At 46.9% G+C, this 18,404-nt stretch overlaps 2 protein-coding genes across 2 annotated transcripts; both read right to left on the bottom strand.

Moving 5' to 3' along the window:
* Window positions 1-850: 850 nt before the first annotated feature.
* Window positions 851-7,230, bottom strand: LOC142043580 (zinc finger CCCH domain-containing protein 11A-like). Its single transcript, XM_075054912.1, is given in 8 exon segments — window positions 851-1,234; window positions 1,550-1,610; window positions 1,612-1,772; window positions 2,221-2,344; window positions 2,972-3,091; window positions 3,277-3,480; window positions 6,805-6,883; window positions 7,121-7,230. Coding segments are annotated over 6 exon segments (666 nt in total). The 5' UTR covers window positions 3,331-3,480; window positions 6,805-6,883; window positions 7,121-7,230; the 3' UTR covers window positions 851-1,088.
* A 1,414-nt stretch (window positions 7,231-8,644) lies between these two features.
* LOC142044001 (zinc finger CCCH domain-containing protein 11A-like) lies at window positions 8,645-17,952 on the bottom strand. The gene is given in 14 exon segments (XM_075055946.1): window positions 8,645-8,909; window positions 9,469-9,536; window positions 9,936-10,105; window positions 10,418-10,742; window positions 11,450-11,523; window positions 12,178-12,678; window positions 13,503-13,625; window positions 14,599-14,775; window positions 15,321-15,457; window positions 15,758-15,798; window positions 15,800-15,960; window positions 16,409-16,532; window positions 17,161-17,280; window positions 17,466-17,952. Coding segments are annotated over 14 exon segments (2,340 nt in total). The 5' UTR covers window positions 17,520-17,952.
* Between the last annotated feature and the right edge of the window lie 452 nt (window positions 17,953-18,404).

The raw sequence follows: 18,404 nt of genomic DNA, 5'->3' as shown, positions 1-18,404 counted from the left end.
TGTATAATACCATCTTCTATAGGTCTGCCCTTTCATTACTGCCCGGTTTTTCCAGTTATCCCCTTTTTTGCATACTGACACTCGTATTGACATTAGCCTCTCTCTCTGCTGCTACTGCACTTAACCCAACCGCTACTTCTGCCACGTGCTGTCGACACGTTAGCTCATTCACAAATCTCACTCAACTTCAGGAACATGAGAGTCCAATTAAGCACATTGGAGAGTCTGTAAGGTGCTGTAATACGTGATGAGCTACAGCATAATGTCAGGCTGATAAAAACCGCTTCTGCATCTTTTATTGCAACACAACAAACTGAGCACCTACAGATGCCCAATATTTGCAATCAAACCAGGGCCTTGAAGCATAAAAGCATGGTTTTCATTAAAAGAGGCAGCACCAGCAGGCTAACCTGTCTGAATTATCTTAATTATTACTTGACCTTTCGGTTGAGGAGCCATGAAGTGGAAACAATAGTATTCACTACAAGTAGGGGATATTAACTCACCACCTTGGCTTTTTGCTTTTCCCTTTAGTTTCTCCAGTTTGATTTCTTCAAGTGTTTTTATTCCAAAATCTAAATTGTCCTCTGAAAACAGAAAATGGTTAATGAAGCTGAGGCCTAAAGGCACATGTTGAAGAGCACACACGCTCAAGCTTCTTACAGCTCAGAACCCTTCCAAAGTCTTCCAAATAAACCCTCTCAACACTCCTCACCAGTAAAAAAATCCATACAACGGATGGGTATTTTGGTAAGCAACTGGCACCCTTCTTCAACCCTCCTCCCATCCTGCAGAGTAAAACCTACCGTTTTAAGCATTTTAATCCATCTACACGATATTAGATTCCTCTATCATTAGACATGGCTTCTTCCCACCGTGTTTGAAAGGACACATTTGCAGGCATTTAAACTCCACGCTGTGGCTCTATTTTGTTTGTTTTACAACAGTCAACAAGGAGGAGTTGACCTGTCTGACCCAAGGGACATACGACATTAGGAGAGAGGAATGAGCTCGTGGAAATAACTGACTCCATCCAGCTACCCGATGCTCTATCGTAGTTTTAGAACATATCGCTTTGGAGTTAATCGTCAAGTTCTCCTTCCAAGCCATCCTACTACAGTTGCTAGAATACCTTGCTTTGTATTAGCACTGCCTTTCCTAGTGGAAATTATCCGCGTTCCACTATGGGCTTCTGTTGCCCGTGGCTGGACAGGTGTTTTAGTTTCATCTCCATCTTCAGAAAGCTGCTCTGAACGTCCAAAATAAAACCTATTCAGTTATGGAGCAGGGATTATACAAGACATTTCATGCTTATGCAGCTCGTACAATGACATTTCAGTCCACGGTTCATATTCTGTTCGTATTCTTAACTACAAGCAACTGTTTGTGGGAGGTTTTTTTAAACAGCTGTATTGACTTGACAGGCTCATATAAGCAAGAGCTATACCGGGGAAAAAGTATTGAAGACTCCAGACTCTGGTCCGTAGCTTTAAACACTACACAGTTCAGGCACTCTGTGAATTTATACATTCACCTCCAGTAGAAATGCCTTCAGTAAGGAAAAAGTACCCATCTTCATCATCATCTGCAGCATTGATTACAACTGGCTGGAGGATGTGTAGGACTTGGGACCTTTTCAGAGCTTTCCCCTTTCATCACCCCCCTCAGCTGCGGAGAGGGACTCCACTGGACAGAAAGTCTGTTTTGCTGCAGTGACGCCTGAGCCATTTTCACATCATCTTCTGCAGGCTCAGGTCGACTTGGAAGCGTAGCTAGAGGAAGACGAGGATCATCTCCCATTCGGCCATGTAAAACTTTCACCCCAACCTTGCACTCACTGTCTAGATACGGTAGATACCATAGATAACCCACCTGGCTGCTCAAGTGAGAGTTTCCTATTCCCCACCCCTACGAACACACTAGGAACAACGGCTTCCCTTCACACACTCATCTCACCACCCTACCCTCCAGAAAGGATGAAATGAAGGGAAAGCAACCTGAAGTGCAAAGGTCACACAAAGCACAGAGAAGCTGAGCAGCAAAGAAAAAATTAAATACCGGAATTACAGTCCCTTTAGCTGAGAGCCTGTGACTGCACACTTCTCCCTACACTCCTCAGTCAGCAGTTACTTGATGCCTTCTACGGCATTGTACCCACTCCTAAGTAATATTCAAAATTAATTCTTTAATGCTTAAAGGAAAAGGACCCAAGAAACTCACTTTTGCTTGGCGGGAAGAAGCGCCCACCAACATAGCGTCCTTTCGTGTGACGGAACGCGCAGTTGGAGTTTTGACAGCCAGCTGGCTGATTCTCCCAGTAGCAAGGAATCTCGCTGCATTTTTTCTGAAGACAGAAAGAAAGAAAAGCTCGTGGTAACACTCGCCTTAGCCTTGCTAAGAGACATAGTTACACGTCATGCCAGAGACAGGGCTATCGCAATGCAGTGCGGAAACATCATTCCAAAGGGCAGTTTTATCACTGAAAGCATTGCAGGGCAGATCGACAAAGTTTGCGTAAGCTGTAACTACTACACATTATCTAGCTTTCCTGTCATTCCGTTGGAGAAGATGGGGGCTCGCACACGTCAGTTCAGGGTGGTCTAAACTAAGACAATGTGCAAAATACTGGGATTATTCAGAGGGAAAAAATGCCTTAAATTGCCTAGCTTGAATCTATCTCAAGTTATCTTTCAGAGCCTTATTTCCTTCCCATCTTCTCCCTCCCCACCCTGTGCTACCCCAAGACGTCAGAACAACGCCAGCACCTAATACAAAAATGTCTTGCTGAGATATACCTAAGAAATTGATTTTTCTTCCCCCAACTTCCTCCCAGCCCCCTCCAAGTAACGGAAACCAGTATCGTTTGAAAGCGAGTAAATCTATCACGTACAAGCACATTCAGTCTGCCGACAGCAAGGAAAAAGGCTTTCAGGGATTTAGTTGGAGAACACATCTTTAGGCAAACACTCACATCGACTTCCATGTGTCTGAATCTGCAGGTAGTCTTGAAACAGCGACCCTCCTGCCACAGCCTGCACACTCTCTCATTTCCCAGAGCAGCCGCACAGTGGCGGAAGGAACAGCTGTCTCCCTGTAACCAAAAGGAAACCCACAAAGAGGAAATTAAAACAGTACAGCCTCCAAAATTATCCATGCTAGTAGCACTGGAAGCAGAATCGAACGGCTTCTTAAGTTAACAGAAATCTGGATGCCTCCGCCCCCTCCTCTCCTAAAAACTCAACAAGAAACCCCAAAGCAAAAGAAGCCCAAACATACCTTGTCACAGGTGGAATAGACATAGAAGTAGCAGTCGTCCCCTTGCTTGGACATAATCGACACCGTCTGAGAACGAGCGCAGGTTCGAAGGCTTCGCTCTCAACAGGGACTTCCTCCAGTCCTGGCAAGAGCTGGCTTCGCTCTTTCTTGGACGGAAAGTCTCCTGACGGCTTGATCGGTCAAATCTTCTTTTTCAAAGTAACCCTAAAGAAAGGTATCAGTAAGTGAAAAAGAAGAAACAGTCCTACTCCCTGGTCTAACCTTCCAGCTTGCTGACCTGCCTGTGTCCTGTACCAAAGACCAAGAAGGGAACAAAACTTTTTTGTTGCACCCCAACAAACGCACGAGAGGAGTACTAGTGCACCTACCTGTGGGTACTTGCGGGTTATAAAGCACAAAGTATTTCACTTGGGCAGTCTCTCTTGCTGCTCTACTTTGTGCCTTTAATCGCTTACAAAAATATTAAAGATGCTTAACGCCCCCCCCGTGTATTATTAGGACAGTCAGATCACAAGGAAGGCAGAGCACCAGGAACTGCGTGTTCTCATCCCCCGTGTCAATCCGTCAGCCTTACCCCAGCCGCAAACAGCTGCTGATGATTTACCTGCTGGTCACCGCACTCCACTAGGCTGACAGCGCCCTGGGTGTCACAAGTTACATAGAGAATGCTGCACTATGATGCGTATGCAAACCACCCATCATGTCGTCTGAAGCACAGGACAAGCTCTTGCTAACGCATCTCATTCTCTGGATGAGAATCTGGAGCCAAGTTGTCCAAAGCTGAAGCAGAACAGCCAGAATTTCCACTCTTTACCGTTGTTTTAGTCAACTCTACCTGTTAAATACTGTCTGGACATATATACACATACCTGTTTATGCACACACCAAGAGCGAGGGATGATAAAGTCAGCAAGAGCGATAGTAAAGATTTGCCACAGCAGACTGCATAAAAAGTCTCTCATTTGGAGGGAACCGGCAAACCCAAAAGATCTACATAACAGTTTGATGAATGTGCCTTCAAGGCTGATGCTTTATAACACGAGTGATTTTGGGGTCAGCACACAAACAGGCATACCTACGTACACGCATACAGTATCAACGTTTCTATATGCACGAGCGTGCACAGCGTATGTTGCACGATACACGTAGCGAGAGCAACTCTCAGCCCTAATCGGACACGCGGAGTTGCAATCAATTAACAGCAGGGAGACAGCAGATCGAGGACACAGCAAGCTTTGAGAGGCAGGGAAATGCTTCCTTTGCAAGTGGCATGGCTGCGTGATCCCAAGAATTTGGAATTACTTTGATTTTTAGGAAAGAATTTGTTCTCTTTTTACATCAGAGCCAATGCTACAAGTTTGCCATCATACGCTGTTCTCTAATCCATAAATCCATCATCATGCATTGCAGCAAGATCACGGAAGGTTTGAAAAGATGCCTTAGGTCCAGTTCGACAGCTGATGATTTTTTGGTGCCTCCAGAGCTGAACCTGATCTTCCTTAGCCACAAGCAGGTTTTTTTGATGCGAAGTCAGATACTTTGATTCTTACTGTTCTAAAGATACTAAATGCCATAAAACCTGCAACCACACCAGACAAAGCTCAAATTCAAGCGGTTCTGACCCCTTTCATTCAGATGCTGCGCGTTTCTGTGCAAGTATTTCTGACTCTCTTGGACAAAACGGAATGAAATCGTTCTTACAAGTTAATAACAAAAGGTTGGAACCTTCTACTCACACAAACACTAGCGGATTTTCCAGGATTTTTTTTTTTTTTCTGGCAGGGGATTTTCCCAAGTCTGAAATAAAGAGAGGACGAGTTGGGTTCTCCTGTTAGTTACTGGGTTTTGACTGCTTGGCAAAGGGAATTGTTACGGATTTGTGTGGCGGGGTTTTGGTAGCAGCGCAGGGGCTGCAGGGGTGGCTCCTGTGAGAAGCTGCTCGAAGCTCCCTCAGCTCGGAGTCGGACCCGCCTCTGGCCCAGGCCGACGCAATCAGCGACAGCGGCAGCGCCTCTGGGATAAAATATTTCAGAAGGGGAACCTGCAGCGAGTAGGGGGATTAGGAACGTGAGAGGAACAGCTCTGCAGATACTGGGGTCGGGGGGGACGAGGGGCGCCTGAGGAGGTTGATGCCCCTGCAGCCCATGGAGGTGAACGGTGGAGCAGAGGCCCCCCAAGATGGCCGTGGCTCCATGGGAAAGCCCGCGCTGGAGCCGTGTGTGGCTGAAGAGCGGCCCGCGGCAAGGACCCACGCCAGGGAAGTTTGTGAGGAACTGCGGCCCGCGGCAAGGACCAGACCTTCCTGAAGGACTGTCTCCCGTGGGAGGGACCTCACGGTGGAGCAGGGGACGAGTGCGGAGTCCTCCTCCCCCTGAGGAGGAAGGAGGGGCAGAGACAACCTGTGAGGAACCGACCCCAGCCCCCATGCCCCGCCGCCGGGGGGAGGAGGGAGAGAAACCCGGGAGTGGAGTTGAGGCGGGAAGGAGGGAGGGGTGGGGGGCAGGTGTTCGCAGGTTTGGTTTTCCTTCCTAATAGCCTTGGCTTGTTTGGGTTTGCAGTAAACTAAATGGATTTTGTTTCTTCCCCAAGTTGAGCCTGTCTTTTGCCCGTGACCATAAGGGGTGAGTGATCTCTCCCAGTCCTTATCTCGACCCACGAGCCTGCCTTATGTTTTCTGCTCGTCCCACCGTGGCCCGGGGCGGCGGGGGGAGAGGAGAGTGAGCAAGCGCCTGCGTGGTGCTTTGTTACCGGCTGGGCTTCAACCACAACAGCAGTGAGACCAGTTGTTAAGCGCGAGGTTTCCTTCCCTTCTTCAGTATTGATGGGACTCTTCACTTTTCACCCTTAGCACCTTCAAAAACAGACTCTTGTGTCCTACAGATTCCTACGCATCTCCTCCTAGAAATTACTGGATGTGTTGCTGATGCCATTGATAATTAAAGGAAATTTCAAGCACGACTGCTGCGGTTTGCACAAGCCAACTCTTAAATGGAAGGCCATTAAGGACCACTGCTTTGCCCAGCAGAGGCATTCCAACACAAATCAGGAGGAATTCACGGTCTAGAAGGTGCCATTTCTTTTCCCTAGGAAGTGAGACACACCTGTACAGTGCAACTTTACTATATCCACCACCATGCGGGGAACAAGAGAAATCCCCTCAGATCTAGCTCTTTTGAATGTCCAAGCAGCTCAGCATTTCGCTTGTCGCCTTCCATATTCCTGAGCGGGAGTACAACTGGACCCCTCCAGCCACCCGGGCTGCAGAAAAAGTGCAGCGCAGTCCATCCGTTGTTACACACATTTGAAAGACAAAGACTCGTCGCAGGCAGAGGCAGATTCTTTCTCCTTCACGTTCAACAAAGCCACCAGCTCAAGAAACAGCAGGAACCGAGACCTAGCCAGTATCCGCTCACTGGACTCCAAACTCAACCCTCTCCACACGTTTCGTGCTTTAAAGCCTTGCTACGGGGAAGGCTCACGCAGCCAGGTTTCAGGCATCGCTCGGCTTACACAGACATACTGACATACCCAGCTCTTTCCTTGATTTTGGTTTGGAGTGAATTTCCTCTGCGTCGTCCGGCACCAAGTTCATATATTCATCAAAGCCCTAAAAATCAGCAACAAGAGCCTTCGCTGAGCTACGTGCCCTGCTCTAAACTTCAGCAACGACGACACAAGCTATCGTGAGCTGTGCTGACGTGGGCTGGACAATTAAGACTATCAATTGGAGAGGCACGAGGTATTTCCACCCCCCATGCTAGCTTTTCCTGGCAGGAAGAAACAGTTTTATGACTTTGAAGAACAACCAACAAAATACCCAATCCAAAGACATCCCGATACTCACAATGATGCAGCCTTCTAGCCGCATGTTCACTTGCTCATAAAGCCACACCTGGATCCTGGACCTCTGCAAAACGATGGAGGGGGAGAGCACAACAGGAACATAAACCCTCCACACAACGTTGTCCTCTCCTTCTGCATTAAGAGGCAGTAACTCTCACGCGTGGTTTCGGTTACGTCCTCGGTCATTTTTAAGGTGGTAGACTATTTCGGAAATCCTCTCTGCCTTCACTGGCGAACACGCAACAGCACAGGCTTTAAGACTGTCACGGAAAACAGCCCTGCACACCCGACTGCAAGAGCAAACGCCTCTTACAAAGGTAACTCCTTAAGGTGAGAAGGAAAAACGCCCAGCTCGGAACTAGCTGTTCTTCTCACGGATCGCAACGACAGCAAGTTCTTCAGTTCAAGCGAGACCGGCTCCAAAAACCCCATCCTGAACTCGGAAAGACCCGCCCGGCGTGCCGCCCCGCTCCCCACACGGCTCGAAGGGCCCTGCGCAAGAAGCACCGGGACGCTCCTCTCACACGGGGCCGAAGCCGCGGCAGCCCGGCGGTACTCACGTTCTGCAGGTAGCGGAAGATGAGGTTCTGGAGCGGAGCGTTAAGGACGCCCCACAGACAGACCACGCACCCGCACCTTTCCTGCGCCAGGGTTCGGTAAAAACGCTGTTAACTGCTGTCATGGGGAACAGCTCAACTACCGGTGAAGGCGGAGGCGGCCAGGCTACGTTTCATACAGGACCTTCAGGAGAATACGAGCATAACAGGGAAGACTAAAATATTTACAGAAACCATGGCGTACACCAAACCCCATCTCCACGGACAGCGCCTAGGCCGGGGACAGCGAAGGCTGACGACAGAGCAGGAGGAGGGAAGCAGCGAGGGGGAAGCCTTCCTCGCCGGGCTCTCGCGCGCTCTTCCTCTCTCCCAAAGTCCACGACCGACCGACCCATGCTGGCAGAAGTCTCAGCGGGAGAAAGTCCTTTGGCAGGATAAAGCGTCGGCAGCTTGGGGCTGGGTGACCCTTCTGGAGTCGCAACAGCAGTTTGCTCAGTTTTGGTTTCAGACCTTTCCTCTAGGAACGAAGACAGCACAGTGGATTATCAAAGCACGCAAGTGTTTTCTTCCAAAGAGAAAGTATTGACAATCCACTCCCACAACCGATTTTTCCTCTGCCAGCAGCAAATGCCTGAGGGCCGCCCCACCTTCACAAATCCTCGTAGGAAGAGAAGAGACTCAAGTTCTTCAAAAATTTAAGACAATGATTCAAAAGGTAGCTGCTAGGGAAAACGATCCCTGGTGGCAGGGTACACAATAGACCCCAGTCTCAGCTCTCTTCTGCAGGGTCACAAATTCAGACCGCATGTCTGACCAGCAGGGAAGTTTAGGACAACTGCCTGCACATACTCCCGATGTCTACCAGTTCACCTGTGCTTTAAGACTCCTTGCAAAGCCTCAGCTAGAAAAAGAATCACCTCTGGGTAGCCAACAAAATAATCAGTTTCAATTTCTTTCTTTCTTTATTTTCAGCCGTCAATCAATTCACCAATTTCCATGAAGAAGTCCTCCTCATCATTCTCTGGGTCCATGTCAATTTTGTCTTCCTGTTTGCCTCCTGAGGTTTCCCAAGGGAACTTCTCAAAGTTGTCTTCTACAGAGAAGGTGGCTTCCCAGGCCCCTGAGAAGCTCAACCGGCGTTTCTTTACGGCTACTTGTGAGGAAGCTGAGGTCGAGCTTGAGGCCTCTGACTGTGCCACAGAGTCTGCCTGGCTTCCAATGTGCAGTTCAGGACTGGGAAGAACAAGAAAGAGAGCAAATCAGTGGATGGCATTCCTTAAGCAGAGAGATGTTTTCTGCAAACCAGCTCTTAAAATGGTAGTTAATCCCTCCTACACCTCAGCCTTACGCAGGGATTGTTATTCAATTAACCTGGGGCTACTTCTAGAGTCCAATGTATCAGCAGGTACATTTTGCAGTTTGGGGATTTATCCGCAAAGACACAGCACCTGGGGTCTGGCAAAGAAGGTTCCATTTTTGTCGCCAGAGACACTTTGCCACCTTTGCTAATTTGACTGCAAAAATGTTACCAAGTCAACCTCTGCAGGCGTTCAGAAAACCCAAGAAGCCACTGAAAAGCTGTACCAACTTGCAGCGTTTTCAGACAACAATCTAGATAAGCAGTCCAGCCAGCTGCTAGAAACTTATTATTTCAGACAAATTTTTCCTCTGCTGGATTTTGGCATGAATTATCTCAAAACTCTAATTTTTCCACGTGTGAAAAAAAAAAAAACAACTTAGTTTCACCTGAAAGGCACACTGATCAAGAAAAAGAACAAGCTGTGGTTGTTACCTGGTTTGGGGTTTTCCTCTCCCACGTATGGAGAAGAGGCTGCCCTCTGGAAAAGCCGGAACAACAGCCTAGGAAGAAGCAAGATGGTTTTTAGGATACACAGGTCAAAGACTGCTTTGCAGATTCTTCCTCCGCTGCTTCTCCTCTGGCATTGCTGAGCCTTAACCAAAACACAGAGCCAGGGCACACCTGAAGAAAAGTTAGCATTCCCTTAAAGTTTACTAACGATCTTGGGTCTTTTTAAAGAACGCAGCATTAAGGGACGTAGCAGAGCATTATGGAAACACTGCCATTCACCTGGTGAAAAGCAGAAAGGTACTACAAGCGTCCTGTCGACCGCTTCTGGATTTAAAAGGGAACGGAGACCCGTAGAACATTTCAGTCTTCCATCTTTTCTCCAAGAGGAGGCTACAACTTGGGCATAAATTTTACTGGGGACCCACTACTGCCCCAGCCGCTCTCCTTACCACAGCTGCTTTTTTAGCTGAAGGCTCCTTCCCGTCGCCACCAGTGGCACTCAATGGCTTCACAGCCGCCACGGCAGACGGATGGCTCTCGGCTGCCTTACGTTTCAGTGGCTGCTTTGTGGGGAAGGTGGCTTTCCCATCCAAAGGCTTCAGGCACCCCTGCCGTGTGGCTAGAGTAAAAGGAAGAGAGAACTGATACCGTCTTGCTTTGCCTCAGGAAAAAAAAAACCAACAAACAAACAGGTTCTCAAACAGCGCCACAACCCTTCTAGTTAAAAGTATTTAGCCAGCACAATTACACTGCCATTTCCCAGATTCTCAGCAGTATTTTCCACACCGTAAACTCTGTTTACCAACAAGCCATAAGAAGGAGCAAAGAAATTACAAAAAGGAGCCAGAGTTACAACGTGAAAATTGTCACCCTCTGCCTTTCTTTCAAAGCATGACCTAAAGTAACTCTTTCACATACACTCAACACTTACTTTCAGCTAACCATTCCAGAAGTCGAGCTGTCCGTTCTTCTGCTGATAGGGCAGCACCCTTTCCGGGGCTTTCAACCCCATCTCCCGGAGATTTCACCAATATCCTCTTTGGAAGCTGATAAGCTGACCCTGAAACCACACTGGATTCAGGACTCCCTGATGCTGCAGTTTTACCCTTGATTGCCTGTTCAATAGGAGATGGCACAGCAGCTGCTTCCTTCTGAAGCTTCTCTTCTTGGCGTTGCTTCAGTTGCCGCTTCTCCCACATTATCTCTTCAAGGCTCTTCACTTCAACTTTAGAATTAGTTGCACTCTGATCAGAGGGCTGGAAGGAAACAAAAGAAGAGGACTAAGAGGACAAAAATCTATGGAGATTTCATTAAGAAAATCTCAGTAGCAATCCCTCCGAAATAGCTCCATGTGGAACAGAGCATGTTAATACCATTCAGAGCTGACATTTTTCCCCAGAAAACGTTGCCTGTAACCTGTCACAAGGTCCATGCTTTGCTATGGAAACAGTTTCAAAAGCCTACAATTCCCAACACAGCAAGCTTCTTCAATAGAGCAGAAGACTCTAGCTGTAATCTATTACATTCTTTTTCAGCAACAGGAAGCCATACAAGCTCCCCCAAGACAGCATTCCCTGACAGACTGGTTTCCTCTAATACAAACCTCCAGCCTTTTCTATTAAAGTTCTTTGCCCAGGATTTTAAGATCTCCTTCTTCCAGTCTCACAGATAAAGTCACGGAGAAGAAAAACATTAACCTCGCAGATTTTATCTGGTGCTAATAGGGTTTCTTATTCACTGTCAGGTATAACAAGATTAAGTCAAAGCTTGGCGTTTAACACGTTGTCTGGAAATGCTATTCAAAGTAGTGACAGGACTTGCGACAGCACTGCAGCGCTTACCAAATGCAGAAAGGTAGGAACACCCTCCAACTGGGAGCATGCAGCCAGTTACAAACAAAACATAACAAAATGTATCAAAAACTGTATGAATAGATAGATGTATGTCTTCACAAAGGACTCACCTCTGCAGGTGCAGAGACAGCTTTGGGAAAAGGCTTGCTCAATTCCACTATCATCTTTTCTTCTCTTCCAGGTGCTTCAAAACAAGCAAAAAAACCCCAAAACAAAACATCATCATTTTGTCAACAGCAGAAATAAAGAATCCTGGCTACCTCTGTTTCCTTGCTGTGTTTATTTCCTCACGTCTAATAATGGGACAGAGGGAAAGGCTACAGTAAGCAATCCCTGCACCGTTCGAGCTCTCTTTCCCTCAATCGCACTATTCTCTTTTTACGTGGCTTATATAATCTTAACGATATCTTTACTGCTCTGCCAATTTTGACAAAAACTGGCCCTCACATTAAGAAGTTGATACATGCTTTGCAAACATAGATACATCAATAACTGAATTAAACAACACATATGCCAAAGAGGAAGGTAAGCCTGGATTCAGCCCAGGGAAGATCCCATACCACAAGCGGATGGCAGAAAAAACAGAAGCAAGAAACTAGGCTACAAAGCTCCTCAGTGGAAGAATTTTCCAGTGGGAAATACAGAAAGCTATCACGTGATTCATGGAAAATAATATGGTTGCATATTCTGGCACTTCCTTGCCTTCTGACTTTGTAGCCTTAAACTCTTCTACCCTCTACGATATGCAGAAGGAAAAAGCAAAGCAAAACCTCAGCAAACTGAATTTGCTTGACAGGGGAAGCGCTTCACCAGGGCAGGTATCAAATCACCTTATTACCTATTAGCTTTGTGATCTGTAACAACCTCCTCCCTGTCGCGGCAGGTTCAGGTTGTGCTGGTGGAGCTGGCACTTTTCCTCCACTCTGCTGCATCCGCAGAGCTTTCTCCCGCTTGATTTCTTCCAAGGTTTTAACGTGCACTTCTCCTGCTGGCTTGGCTTTACGTGCCGGCTCTGCCGGGCACGCTTGGCTGAGCACAGACGGAGCAAGTCTGCTCCGCTTCTTGGGATTGCTCTCAACTTTTGTCTTGGTAGGAAACTCTTTTGGTTTTTGCTTCTCTCGTTCCAATCGCTTGTGGGTTTTTTCAGCCAGGGAGCCTGAGAAAGTTTTGACGTGAACTGCAGGGGAAGGTCTTGCCCCCAAGCTGGGATCTTCTGTTTTACAACGTCCTTCAGTCTGGGGTTTCACTTGAGGTTCTCCTCGTCTCTGATTAGCGCTCTCAAGTCGAATTTCCTCCAGTGTTTTCACACGGAACTCTCCTGCCGGCTTAGCAGCCTTCTCTGTCATCATCAAAAAAAAAAGAGAAGCACCAACATTTAAGGAGAGTCCAGCAATATTTAAAGTCTCCAAAATCTGTCACAGTACTAAGGAAAACTAGGTTTGCGTGATCCCAAGAATGCATCTTAGGACAGCACCATTCTGCACGGTATTCTCCTCCCTTAAGCCACTTGTATTTGGAAAACTAGTGCTATCCGGAGAGAGTGGCGACACAAAAAGCATTAGTCTATTTTATTTTGTTACTTTCTCAGACCGCTGTCTCTCTGTTCACATCTCAAACTCCTGCTCCTGGCAGTGCTTCTGTCCTACTTGTGTGTAAGCTTACTGCAGCTTCTGACGGTTCACAGCAGTTTTCAAGCAGAAACCTTGATGAGGCAGGAGTGGACAACACCCCCCCCTAGAGCCAGATCTCTGACAGTGGCTAAACAGGACAGCTTCAGCACTCGAGCAAGAGGAATCAGGCAGGTTTCTTTAAATTAACTTTTAGGGCTGTAGGAAAGCTCACGGAAAGACAAAAGGGGAAGGCATACACTGGGAAGCCAGTTCGTACCTGTCTCTGTACGGCTCTGTTCAGAGGGCAGTCCTAGCCTCTCCTTCAGGGACCTGGGGACTTGAACTACAAGAGAGAACAGAAAAAGTTCGGCAGACTGCATAAATCTCCATTTGCTGTTCACGTTTCACAATGAGAGCCATCACTTCACTGGGATTCAGAGCTACCTTGAGCCCTCAACCAACACGCAAAAAGAACCACTAGAAGAAAGGACAAACAGCGAACCTAAACACAAAATCTGGGCATCAAATCCAGATGTCTGCTTAGTAGCTGCACCTCTCTTTGGTGCTTTGGCAGCATTCTCCAGAACCTCTATCTTCTTCCCCAGCCTGTCAGCAAGGTTGCGCTTTAACGGAAGGACACTTCTACCAGCTTCAGAAAGAGAGAAAACAAGCAATGCTTGAAGAACATTTCTCTGGAGGAGGATTTTAGAACAGTCAGCCACAAACTTCAATGCTTCCAGGGATCTTTTCTTAGATTTGCCTTTCAGCTGCTAACCACATTTGCCACTTCTGCCACCAATACACACCTCTGCCAAAACGTATTTTCCTCCGGCACGCAGCAAAATTACCCCTAAACACAGTCACGTTTAGACGAGGGCACCCGAACAACGGCTCACAAAAAGCTCTTACCCATGGAGGCTTTCCGTTTTCCCATCCTCTCGCCAAGATTCACTTCAATCACAGGCTCCTCCCCTAAACCAAAGACTAATCTCTTCGCTGCACAGAAACCAGTAGCCACTAAGAGCATTCTCCTTCTAGCCCACCTCCCAGCAAAAGGCACTCTTCTGGTAGCCAAACCACAGAAACGAGTGACTACGCGTAGTAGTAGTGCCACACCTTTTTTGCCTTTCAAAGGAATTTGTGCAGATCTGAACACCACCACTTATACACAGACTCGTAGCACGCTACTGTCCGCAAGTGCCACCGTCAGCCTCGTCAACGCTTCAAAAATTGGCTACTTGTATAATACCATCTTCTATAGGTCTGCCCTTTCATTACTGCCCGGTTTTTCCAGTTATCCCCTTTTTTGCATACTGACACTCGTATTGACATTAGCCTCTCTCTCTGCTGCTACTGCACTTAACCCAACCGCTACTTCTGCCACGTGCTGTCGACACGTTAGCTCATTCACAAATCTCACTCAACTTCAGGAACATGAGAGTCCAATTAAGCACATTGGAGAGTCTGTAAGGTGCTGTAATACGTGATGAGCTACAGCATAATGTCAGGCTGATAAAAACCGCTTCTGCATCTTTTATTGCAACACAACAAACTGAGCACCTACAGATGCCCAATATTTGCAATCAAACCAGGGCCTTGAAGCATAAAAGCATGGTTTTCATTAAAAGAGGCAGCACCAGCAGGCTAACCTGTCTGAATTATCTTAATTATTACTTGACCTTTCGGTTGAGGAGCCATGAAGTGGAAACAATAGTATTCACTACAAGTAGGGGATATTAACTCACCACCTTGGCTTTTTGCTTTTCCCTTTAGTTTCTCCAGTTTGATTTCTTCAAGTGTTTTTATTCCAAAATCTAAATTGTCCTCTGAAAACAGAAAATGGTTAATGAAGCTGAGGCCTAAAGGCACATGTTGAAGAGCACACACGCTCAAGCTTCTTACAGCTCAGAACCCTTCCAAAGTCTTCCAAATAAACCCTCTCAACACTCCTCACCAGTAAAAAAATCCATACAACGGATGGGTATTTTGGTAAGCAACTGGCACCCTTCTTCAACCCTCCTCCCATCCTGCAGAGTAAAACCTACCGTTTTAAGCGTTTTAATCCATCTACACGATATTAGATTCCTCTATCATTAGACATGGCTTCTTCCCACCGTGTTTGAAAGGACACATTTGCAGGCATTTAAACTCCACGCTGTGGCTCTATTTTGTTTGTTTTACAACAGTCAACAAGGAGGAGTTGACCTGTCTGACCCAAGGGACATACGACATTAGGAGAGAGGAATGAGCTCGTGGAAATAACTGACTCCATCCAGCTACCCGATGCTCTATCGTAGTTTTAGAACATATCGCTTTGGAGTTAATCGTCAAGTTCTCCTTCCAAGCCATCCTACTACAGTTGCTAGAATACCTTGCTTTGTATTAGCACTGCCTTTCCTAGTGGAAATTATCCGCGTTCCACTATGGGCTTCTGTTGCCCGTGGCTGGACAGGTGTTTTAGTTTCATCTCCATCTTCAGAAAGCTGCTCTGAAAGTCCAAAATAAAACCTATTCAGTTATGGAGCAGGGATTATACAAGACATTTCATGCTTATGCAGCTCGTACAATGACATTTCAGTCCACGGTTCATATTCTGTTCGTATTCTTAACTACAAGCAACTGTTTGTGGGAGGTTTTTTTAAACAGCTGTATTGACTTGACAGGCTCATATAAGCAAGAGCTATACCGGGGAAAAAGTATTGAAGACTCCAGACTCTGGTCCGTAGCTTTAAACACTACACAGTTCAGGCACTCTGTGAATTTATACATTCACCTCCAGTAGAAATGCCTTCAGTAAGGAAAAAGTACCCATCTTCATCATCATCTGCAGCATTGATTACAACTGGCTGGAGGATGTGTAGGACTTGGGACCTTTTCAGAGCTTTCCCCTTTCATCACCCCCCTCAGCTGCGGAGAGGGACTCCACTGGACAGAAAGTCTGTTTTGCTGCAGTGACGCCTGAGCCATTTTCACATCATCTTCTGCAGGCTCAGGTCGACTTGGAAGCGTAGCTAGAGGAAGACGAGGATCATCTCCCATTCGGCCATGTAAAACTTTCACCCCAACCTTGCACTCACTGTCTAGATGCGGTAGATAAGGTAGATAGCCCACCTGGCTGCTGAAGTCAGAGTTTCCTATTCCCCACCCCTACGAACACACTAGGAACAACGGCTTCCCTTCACACACTCATCTCACCACCCTACCCTCCAGAAAGGATGAAATGAAGGGAAAGCAACCTGAAGTGCAAAGGTCACACAAAGCACAGAGAAGCTGAGCAGCAAAGAAAAAATTAAATACCGGAATTACAGTCCCTTTAGCTGAGAGCCTGTGACTGCACACTTCTCCCTACACTCCTCAGTCAGCAGTTACTTGATGCCTTCTACGGCATTGTACCCACTCCTAAGTAATATTCAAAATTAATTCTTTAATGCTTAAAGGAAAAGGACCCAAGAAACTCACTTTTGCTTGGCGGGAAGAAGCGCCCACCAACATAGCGTCCTTTCGTGTGACGGAACGCGCAGTTGGAGTTTTGACAGCCAGCTGGCTGATTCTCCCAGTAGCAAGGAATCTCGCTGCATTTTTTCTGAAGACAGAAAGAAAGAAAAGCTCATGGTAACACTCGCCTTAGCCTTGCTAAGAGACATAGTTACACGTCATGCCAGAGACAGGGCTATTGCAATGCAGTGCGGAAACATCATTCCAAAGGGCAGTTTTATCACTGAAAGCATTGCAGGGCAGATCGACAAAGTTTGCGTAAGCTGTAACTACTACACATTATCTAGCTTTCCTGTCATTCCGTTGGAGAAGATGGGGGCTCGCACACGTCAGTTCAGGGTGGTCTAAACTAAGACAATGTGCAAAATACTGGGATTATTCAGAGGGAAAAAATGCCTTAAATTGCCTAGCTTGAATCTATCTCAAGTTATCTTTCAGAGCCTTATTTCCTTCCCATCTTCTCCCTCCCCACTCTGTGCTACCCCAAGACGTCAGAACAACGCCAGCACCTAATACAAAAATGTCTTGCTGAGATAATACCTAAGAAATTGATTTTTCTTCCCCCAACTTCCTCCCAGCCCCCTCCAAGTAACGGAAACCAGTATCGTTTGAAAGCGAGTAAATCTATCACGTACAAGCACATTCAGTCTGCCGACAGCAAGGAAAAAGGCTTTCAGGGATTTAGTTGGAGAACACATCTTTAGGCAAACACTCACATCGACTTCCATGTGTCTGAATCTGCAGGTAGTCTTGAAACAGCGACCCTCCTGCCACAGCCTGCACACTCTCTCATTTCCCAGAGCAGCCGCACAGTGGCGGAAGGAACAGCTGTCTCCCTGTAACCAAAAGGAAACCCACAAAGAGGAAATTAAAACAGTACAGCCTCCAAAATTATCCATGCTAGTAGCACTGGAAGCAGAATCGAACGGCTTCTTAAGTTAACAGAAATCTGGATGCCTCCGCCCCCTCCTCTCCTAAAAACTCAACAAGAAACCCCAAAGCAAAAGAAGCCCAAACATACCTTGTCACAGGTGGAATAGACATAGAAGTAGCAGTCGTCCCCTTGCTTGGACATAATCGACACCGTCTGAGAACGAGCGCAGGTTCGAAGGCTTCGCTCTCAACAGGGACTTCCTCCAGTCCTGGCAAGAGCTGGCTTCGCTCTTTCTTGGACGGAAAGTCTCCTGACGGCTTGATCGGTCAAATCTTCTTTTTCAAAGTAACCCTAAAGAAAGGTATCAGTAAGTGAAAAAGAAGAAACAGTCCTACTCCCTGGTCTAACCTTCCAGCTTGCTGACCTGCCTGTGTCCTGTACCAAAGACCAAGAAGGGAACAAAACTTTTTTGTTGCACCCCAACAAACGCACGAGAGGAGTACTAGTGCACCTACCTGTGGGTACTTGCGGGTTATAAAGCACAAAGTATTTCACTTGGGCAGTCTCTCTTGCTGCTCTACTTTGTGCCTTTAATCGCTTACAAAAATATTAAAGATGCTTAACGCCCCCCCCCGTGTATTATTAGGACAGTCAGATCACAAGGAAGGCAGAGCACCAGGAACTACGTGTTCTCATCCCCCTTGTCAATCCGTCAGCCTTACCCCAGCCGCAAACAGCTGCTGATGATTTACCTGCTGGTCACCGCACTCCACTAGGCTGACAGCGCCCTGGGTGTCACAAGTTACATAGAGAATGCTGCACTATGATGCGTATGCAAACCACCCATCATGTCGTCTGAAGCACAGGACAAGCTCTTGCTAACGCATCTCATTCTCTGGATGAGAATCTGGAGCCAAGTTGTCCAAAGCTGAAGCAGAACAGCCAGAATTTCCACTCTTTACCGTTGTTTTAGTCAACTCTACCTGTTAAATACTGTCTGGACATACATACACATACCTGTTTATGCACACACCAAGAGCGAGGGATGATAAAGTCAGCAAGAGCGATAGTAAAGATTAGAATGTG

The sequence above is a fragment of the Buteo buteo genome, chromosome 23 (genome assembly GCF_964188355.1).
Source record: "Buteo buteo chromosome 23, bButBut1.hap1.1, whole genome shotgun sequence".
Taxonomy (NCBI): Eukaryota; Metazoa; Chordata; class Aves; order Accipitriformes; family Accipitridae; genus Buteo; species Buteo buteo.
Note: the sequence above shows the minus strand (reverse complement) of the source record. Positions and strands in the feature narration are given on the sequence as shown.